This window comes from Chiloscyllium plagiosum, chromosome 11 (genome assembly GCF_004010195.1).
Source record: "Chiloscyllium plagiosum isolate BGI_BamShark_2017 chromosome 11, ASM401019v2, whole genome shotgun sequence".
Classification (NCBI taxonomy): domain Eukaryota; kingdom Metazoa; phylum Chordata; class Chondrichthyes; order Orectolobiformes; family Hemiscylliidae; genus Chiloscyllium; species Chiloscyllium plagiosum.
In genome coordinates, this window is record NC_057720.1 from 59,322,193 (window position 1) to 59,331,505 (window position 9,313).

A 9,313-nucleotide genomic window follows, 5' to 3' on the forward strand; every position below is an offset into this window, starting at 1 on the left:
GGGGGCAAGGTAGCTGGGAAAGGGATAGGTGGATGAAGTTGAGGGAGAAGGTGATAGGCCAGACGGGGTAGTGATCGACAAGTCCGAGTTGGAGGCTTGGGACTGGGCTAATGTGGGGGGAGGGGAAATGAGGAAGCTCATTGACGGAGTAGGGAGGGGGAGTTGAAGTGTTCAGTCACGGGGTGGTGGTGTCGGTAGGTGCAAGTGTCCCAGAGATGTTCTCCGAAAAGATCCACAAGAAGGCGTCCTGTCTCCCCGATGCAGAGGAGACCACACTGTGTGCAACGGATGCAGTAGATGACATTGGTAATGTGGAGGAGGCCCAGGACCTGCATGTCCTAGGCCTCCTCCACCACTAAACTGTTACCACCCGACTCTTGGAGGAGGAACGCCTCATATTCCGCCATGGGACCCTTCGACCACAAAGGATAAGTGTGGATTTCAACAGCTTCCCTCCCCCCCCACATTATCCCAGTCCCAAGCCTCCAACTCGGCACAGCCCTCTGGACTTGTCCATCACTCTCCCCTCTGACCTATCACCTCCTCCCTCACCTTCATCCAGCTATCGCTTTCCCAGCTACCTTCTCCCCCAACCCCCCCTCCCATTTATCTCTCAGCCCCGACCCACAAACCTCATTCCTGATGAAGGGCTTATGCCCAAAACATCGATTCTTCTACTCCTCGGATCCTGCCTGACCTGCTGTGCTTTTACAGCACTACACTCTCGACTCTGAGCTCCAGTGTCTGCAGTACTCAATTTCTCCTAGTAAAGTGAACTGTACCCTTTCCCACTTGCTTCAAAACGGAGGTATCCTCTTTTTCTTTCTGTGCCTCAACAGCATCCACGTATTTGGTTAAGTCTGCAGAGCTGTCAGCCCTCCAGCTGTGCTAGAACCATAGCAAACTAACTGCCTGCCAAAGTAGGCTCAGGATCCACATTTGGTCCTGACATCTATCCTCACTGGTAAATGCCAACCTTTGTTTTAATTTCAACTAAGATAGAATTGTTTTATTTATTTTAGGAATAAAATGTACTTTGGTTAAAAAAATTCAATCAAATCAAAAAGGACAAAATAACGTAAACTTTTCACACAACATACAAAACTTCACCTCAAGTGGAAAATCCTTCGGTGTGACATCCACAAATGACTGGCAGTAATGAGGGTCCATGTAGATCAAACTATCATCTTGAAAGTCCAAACAAAACACAAGAAATTCAAAAATATATAATGAGAATCCTCCAAACTTATCATGACAGTTTGTAGAATAATTAATGTCCACCACATCATGTTGCTAATATAGTTTGCTGTTTGAACTCTATTTTCAAGTAAGATTGCATTTTGAGCTGTCAAATTGCACTGCCTAGGAAAACGTTTACACAGTATTTTCAATCTTATTTAAGAAATCTTTATAAAACATCATTAAAAGAACTGTATATAGCTGAGCCAAAGTTTGAACTCAAGGCAGCTGGTCTTAAAAGATCTCTAAGCCTTTGGAACAAAAGAAGTCAACTATTATCCAGTGATCATGGTGAAAAAACTTACATGCAATGATGTAAAGAAAGAACGAGTTCTGTCTTAGTTGACGAACATGTAGACATTGATAACTCATGTAAAGCATTGGAGGCAACAGTTTGCATGTTACAAGTTTAGAATCTTGCTTTAGACATTTCCTTAGGCAATATAATGCTGGTCACCCTCATAAGTGGTCCACGCAGTTTGGGGATCCTGTATTGATGTAAAACTTTGTAAACAACTGAGATATGAGGCATGGTAAATAATACTGGAGGAACAAAGGAAGTTTCAAAGATGACTGAATGCGCAAAAAAGTGGCAGATGGAATTTAATGCCAATAAATGTGAATTTTAAAAATTTTGTTAAAGAAGTAAAATAATTACAATTTGAATGTGAAAGATGAGAGGATTTGTGGCAGCAGTGTCACAGGGAGTCAGGTTCACAAGAGATTAAAAACTAAAATGGATAGGCTATAAAAAGCTAATGGAATACTGAGTTTTATAGCAAGGGGTATAGAATATAAAAATTGAAATGTAACAGTGAATTTATTTAAAAACTTAAGACTACAGTTGGAGTACTGAGTGCAGTTTTAAGCTTCAAATTTAAGGAAGAATATTTGGGCAAAACAAATTCACCAGGAAGCTGCCTGGTCTGATAAAATTCAAACACAAAGATTTAGAAAAAATTGGAACCACTTACATTAAAACAGAGGTTAGGTGATGTTTTAATGGATGCATTTATTATTGAGAAACAATGTGGCAGAATTGATAGAAACATGATGTTTATATTGAGTTGGAGGCAGCTGAAATGAGGGGACATAGGTACAAGATTAAATGGAGACTATTTAGGATAAAAAGGAGAAATTTCTTTTTATACAGAAAGAAACTAGACTATGAAATGTTATCAATGTTTGTGATTGAAGTTGAGATTATGTCAACATTTAAAATAGGTTAGATATGTGGCTTAAATAAATGGATACTGGAACAAGACCAGATCATGGGATTTGGATTTGTTCATGTGGAGGATGAGCACCAACAAAAGATTGGTTGTGTGAACAGCTGGCTTGTATTTTATGATTTTAATATAAATTGATAGCCAATATCCAATTATTTAATTGTGTAATCCAAGTAGGTAAACAACAGCGTTCAGAGAGAATATGAACTAATGCAGGCCATTCAGCCCCTTGAGTCTGTTCCACCATTCAATTAAATTATCCCAACACAGGTTCAGAAGAGAAATGAGCAACGTTGGAAATGCAAAGCAGAAAATCAGTGACTGATTGAAGGCGGCAGAGGATATACACTACAATACAGACAAATGGATTTACTATTGCCTAATGGTATAGATTTCAATTCAGGAATTTTAGCAAACAAGACAGATTAGCTAAAGGCACATTTAAATATTCAGAAGGATTATATCATAGGTCTTACTGAAATATGGCTTAAAGAAGGAAAATACAGCAGCGCAATATTCCTTGTTAAAGAATTTTGAGATGAGACTAACAGATGGATAAAAACAAAAAGGGTTGCAACATTGGTTAAAAGAACAATTACAACTGTAAAGGGGATGATAAGCTAGAAAGATCATCAACAAGTCCACAGGATGAACTAAAGAACAAAAAGGGACAATCACATTTCTTGGAGTGTACAGTAGACTTCCAAACAGTCAGATTAAAAAAAAGAGAATAAACAACTTTTAAAGGAACACCAATGATACAGCTGTGATTGTAGGTGGACTCAAATGCTCTAACATTATTTAGGATCGAATCAGTATAAACGGAAAAGATGTAGGATTTGCAAAATGTGTGAAGAATAACATTTTGAACTAGAATATAGCAAGCCCTAAAAGAAAAGGAGGGGTTCTGGACTTAGTTTTAGGAATGGAGCTGAGCAGATTGGAAAGATATTATTGGGAGAATAATTCGGTGGTAGCAATCAGATTTTACATCACCATAGAATAGGATAGAAATAAGCCTGGAGTAAAAGTTCATAATCGGAGAAAGCCAATTTTACTGGGGTGTGACGAAATTGAGTAACTACAGTCAGCATAAGCCTGGCAGTAAGCAAATTACTGGGAAAAAAAAATTGAATGACAGTACCATTCATTTAGGAAGAGACAGTTTATAATCAAGGACAACTAAAATTAACTCTAAAAAGATTAAAAATTAAAAACACATTATTTGTATATGCAGCCAACAACTTTGTTTCACATGGTTTCCATTCATCATTTTAAAAAAAAACTTTAATTGCATTTTGTTCCTGACTAATACAGTATTTGTGAACCATTTAAAGTCATTTATTTCTTCCTTTGTTGTGTCAATGTTCCCACCATACATTTTGGAGATCAAAATAGAAAAAAAAACATTGTCAATTAATTTAAAACCCATTTTTCAAAAATTCATGCCAAAACAATTAGAATTAACATGGTTGTGAAGGGGACAGATTAACATTTTAAAACATTTCTTAATCTTAAACAGAAAGTTACTGCTAAATGTATGGTTGTCAGTGAGCACTGGAAGAACAGCACACTCTTCATGAATAAACCCATTTACAATCTAATAGGCAACAACACTGGTCTTTTTTGGTTGCATTAAAGCTGAAAATATTTGTCTTGATATTTTGTTTTGTAGACTAAAATTAGCTCTATAAAGTTCTTAGAGCCACTGCAAAATTATTAAATCATTTTGTTCAATTTTTATGTAATAACAATACAATTCATACCAAAATATATTACAAAATGTTGGCTTTTTTTGCATGATGTCATTATGCAAGAAATTATGTTTAGACATTCTACCCTCTCATTCCATCATGACAACAGTTAGTCCCTTTGCATTTACAGCACTGAAGCAAATGACAGACTCGCGAGGTAAACATTGCTATGTTAAGAAGTGAATATCTCAATGTTGTCACTATGTTCATTTAGAATATTAGAACTCATACTCTGTTGGGAAAATAGAACTTATGCAAAAGCACATGAAAATTTTATGTAATAACAAAACCACTGTCTATATCCTAATATATCATACAATACAAACACACTGTTACAACACAAAAGGGGAAATCTATAGTTACATTGCTGAGTATTTGCAAAATCACAGTATTTAAAATTCACAAACCTTGAAATCCCACAAAGTAGAAAGATTGTTTTGGCTTTCCACCAATAATTCCAACGCAGAACTCAAGACTCAAGATCCCCTATTTAAAAAAATTGAATCTTTTTAAGGGTATGTTCTTCTTTGTCCAACTCATGCCAAATATACCAAATTTTTTTTCTAAATCAGGAAAAAGGTGAAGACAGTTCTATTTTCAATCCTACCCAAATTTCTTAATCTAACCAATTTGCACATCTTTCGAACTGATAAAAATGCAAGTTTTCACTTGGTGAGGTAGAACAGATATGGTGTAATATTACTATATAAAGTAACACAGGTGATAATGGATCAGCAGCCAGTTACACATTTCTCCTGACTTTTATCTCCATTGCCTTGAATTAAATCAGGAGGTGCAAGAAAGGCTATTGAATTGCTATTACCTAGCTTACTCTATCGCACAGACAAATCATCTCCATCACCTATGAAGGCTACTTCAGCCACAGTCATTGGACGAACCAACAAGCAGACTACTTCCCACAGTAAAGAAAATACCCAACTTCCAAGTTCCTCTGCTCATCACCCGAATGAGGTTGAACTCAACACTTTTCAGTATCCTATTTCTGAAATAAAGAGACGCCTGCTGTGAAATGTGGGCTGCTCTCAAGAGATTCCAACAGATGGTTCTAGTGAAGATATGGGTATCAATCAAACATCCACTGCTCGTTAATTGCCTAGATGATAATAGATTGCAAATAAATTAAGGTATATTAAAACAAAGCTTCCCCCTTCAAATTCCCTCTTTTGCTCGATGATTCTAAGTTAAGGACATAAGAAATAGGAGCAAGAGAAGACCATATAGTCTGCTGTGCCTGTTCCATCATTCAATATGATCAAAGTTAGCATTGCTGCCTCACAGCACCAGGGTCCCAGGTTTGACTCCAGCCTCGGGTGACTGTCTGTGTGGAGCTTACATATTCTCCCAGGATCTATGTGGGTTTCCGCCAGGTGCTCCGGTTTCCTCCCACAGTCCAAAGATGTGCAGGTTAGGTGAACTAGCCATGCTAAATTGCTCATAGTGTTAGGTGCATTAGTCAGAGGGAAATGGGACTGGGTGGGTTACTCTGTGGAGGGTCAGTGTGGACTCATTGGGCAGAATGGCCTGTTTCCACACTGTAGGGAATCTAATATAAAAAAGCTCATCTTCAGCTTCAACTACACTTTCCCACTTGCTCCCCATATCTCTTAAGTCTCAGAGACACCAAAAATCTACCTCAGTCTTAATGGTATATCCACAACTCTCTGGGGTAGAGAATTCTAAAGTGTCACAACCCTTTGACTGAAGAGTTGCTGAGCTATGAGCCAAGTGCTGAAAAATGGGATTAGAACAAATGGATGTTTAATGATTGACACAGACATGATGGGCTGAAGAGACTTGCTCCATGCTATTAAAAAAATCTATGAAGGAATTCCTCCTCACCTCAGTCCACTTAACTTAGGTCCCTATTCTAAAACTGTGGCCCCATGACATACATTCCTCAGTCAAGGGAAATGATCTTAGTGTCTGTCCTGGTATGTAAATCATAATCTTGACTGTATTACAATGAGATCAATGCTCATTCTACTAAGATATGAAGAACATAGAAACAATTTACTTAGCCTTAATCATATGACAATCCCTGGAGGGACCACTTTTGCAAAACTTATGATGTACTGCCTCTAATGAGAGCATTTTCTTCATTATAATTTCACACAGTATTCTAGGTGTGGCTCACCAAAGTTCCATCCAATTGCAGCAAGAGGTTTTTATTCTTGTACTCAAAGTCTCGCTATGAAGGCAAACAAGCTATTTGCTTTCCCAATTACTTGTAATACACACAAGCTTTTGTACTCCTTGCACAAGAATATTTACAAGTTTAATGCCTTGAAAACATATTCTGGCTTTCTATACACAAAACCAAAGTGAATAATCTCACATTTCAGCTTGGTGCCCAATCACTAAACCTGCTCAAAGAGAAAAACAACTGGGGTTGCTGAGAATTAGAAACAAAAATAGAAATTTCAGGAAAAACACAGGAAGTCTGGCAGCATCTGTGGAGAGAAAGCAGAGTTAACATTTCGAGTTCAGTGACCTTCAGAACTAAACCTGTTTATATCATTTTACAGAATCTCTGTGTCCTCTCCACAGTTTGTATTCCCAAGTAGCTTTAAAATGTCAACAAAATTAGATATGCTATTCTCAGTCTTTTCATCTGAGTTACTAATATAGACTGTACATAGCAAGCCCCACCACTAAACTTTGCAGCAAATCAATAGCTACAGCCTTGAAAAGGGCCCATTTGCACAAGTCCCATCTGTTGACCAATTCTTTATTCATCCAAAATCTTTGAGCCAGTACTCTGTGCATTAACTTTTTTTGATACACTTTATTGAATATCTTTTTGAAATTTGAATACAAGATCTGCTGGTTTCACTTTGTAACGAACATGCTTAAAAAAAAGTTAACTTATACACCAATATAAAATGTAAATTATCAGTGAGAGGTGCTAGACTTGAAATATTAATTGTTTCTCTCTCCACAGCTACCAGCAGATCTGCTGAGTTTCTCCATCACTTTCTATTTTTATATCAGGTTTCCAGCACCTTCTGTTTTTAATCTACTTTTTACAGTGCAGGTTGTGCCCTGCTAATTTAGCAAACTTAAGCAGGGCAACCTCAGTAGTCTTATTATCCAAAATATGTCCGGTTTAAGATACACCCACAAACATTCCCTATTGGGCAATTTTGATGTCCATTTAAAAAAGTCAATACTTCCTATCAAATGATTAAATGCTAGTTGCTGATCTAGTTTACTACTAGTTACATATTGGGTATACTAATCAAGTGTCCTGATCAGATCCCTTTCTCTGTCACTCTCAGTCTTCTAGGTGCTGGTATTCTGAAGCACAGACACGATGCTGTCTTTCTTCAGCACCAACACCTCATCCTCCTTTGGAATATCAATGGCTAAGGCAGTCAGAAAGAGCAGACGGACAGGCCATATGTTGGGGTTTGGTCTCATTGTGAGGGGATGGCACCAGCCAGAAGCCCACACGACCTCCCATGATCTGGCAAATTCCCTGGTCTGGCAAAGATCCAATCCCAAGCCTGCTGGATTATGAGCACAAATTATAGCAAGTTTTCATTCTCAAAAAGCTCTTTGAGTCAAACAGTCAGGGCAGGCAGGGACAAGGTAGGACTAATAAATTAAACTGCATTTATTTCAATGCAAGGGGCCTAACAGGGAAGGCAGATGAACTCGGGGCATGGTTAGGAACATGGGACTGGGATATCGTAGCAATTACAGAAACATGGCTTAGGGATGGGCAGGACTGGCAGCTTAATGTTCCAGGATACAAATGCTACAGGAAGGATAGAAGGGAGGCGAGAGAGGAGGGGGAGTGACATTTTTGATAAGGGATAGCATTACAGCTGTGCTGAGGGAGGATGTTCCCGGAAATACATCCAGTTAAGTTATTTGGGTTGAACTGAGAAATAAGAAAGGGATGATGACCTTATTGGGATTGTATTATAGACCCCCTAATTCTTTGAGGGAAATTGAAAAACAAATTTGTAAGGAGATCTCAGCTATCTGTAAGAATAGTAGGGTGGTTATGGTAGGGGATTTTAACTTTCCAAACATCGACTGGGACTTCAAAAGTGTTAAAGGTTTAGATGGAGAGGAATTTGTTAAGTGCGTATAAGACAATTTTCTGATTCAGTATGTGGATGTACCTACTAGAGACCGACTCTTGGGAAATAAGGCAGGGCAGGTGACTGAAGTGTCAATGGGGGTTGGCAAATAGAATTAAGGAGAATCCAAAGGGTTTTTGCAGATACATTAACGACAAAGGGGTAACTAGGGAGAGAATAGGGCCCCCAAAAGATCAGCAAGGTGGCCTTTGTGTGGAGCTGCAGAAAATTGGGGAGATACTAAATGAGTATTTTGCATCAGTATTTACTGTGGAAAAGGAAATGGAAAATATAGACTGTAGGGAAATAGATGGTGACATCTTGTAAAACGTCCAGATTACAGCAGAGGAAGTGCTGGATGTCTTGAAATGGGTAAAGGTGGATAATCTCCAGGACCTGATCAGGTGTACCCGAGAACTCTATAGGGAAGCTAGAGAAGTGATTGCTGGGCCTCTTGCTGAGATATTTGTATCATCGATAGTCACAGGTGAGATTAGGTTAGATTACTTACAGTGTGGAAACAGGCCCTTCAGCCCAACAAGTCCACTCCGACCCGCCGAAGCGCAACCCACACAGACCCATTCCCCTACATTTATTCCTTCACCTAACACTACGGGCAATTTAGCATGGCCAATTCACCTAACCTGCACATTTTTGGTCTGTGGGAGGAAACCGGAGCACCACGCAGACATGGGGAGAATGTGCAAACTCCACACAGTCAGTCGCCTGAGGCGGGAATTGAACCCGGGTCTCTGGTGCTGTGAGGCAGCAATGCTAACCACTGTGCCACTGTGCCGCCCACAAAGGTGAGGTGCCGTAAGAGTGGAGGTTGGCTAATGTGGTGCCACTGTTTAAGAAGGGTGGTAAGGACAAGCCAGGGAACTATAGACCAGTGAGCCTGACCTCGGTGGTGGGCAAGTTGTTGGAGGGAATCCTGAGGGACAGGATGTACATGTATTTGGAAAGGCAAGGACTGATT

At 39.1% G+C, this 9,313-nt stretch overlaps 1 protein-coding gene across 8 annotated transcripts in view; it reads right to left on the reverse strand.

Moving 5' to 3' along the window:
* Positions 1-9,313, reverse strand: part of atg4c (autophagy related 4C, cysteine peptidase) — a 62,353-nt gene that overhangs the window by 22,137 nt on the left and 30,903 nt on the right. For all 8 annotated transcript variants that reach the window (XR_006312997.1, XR_006312995.1, XR_006312994.1 and 5 more), the window contains 2 exons: positions 4,630-4,708; positions 1,111-1,187 (listed from right to left, as the gene is read on the reverse strand). Coding sequence is in view for 4 of the 8 variants with exons in the window: in XM_043699457.1 (XP_043555392.1) it covers positions 1,111-1,187; positions 4,630-4,708 (156 nt within the window). In the remaining 4 variants the exon portion in view is untranslated. The remainder of the gene's footprint in view (positions 1-1,110; positions 1,188-4,629; positions 4,709-9,313) is intronic.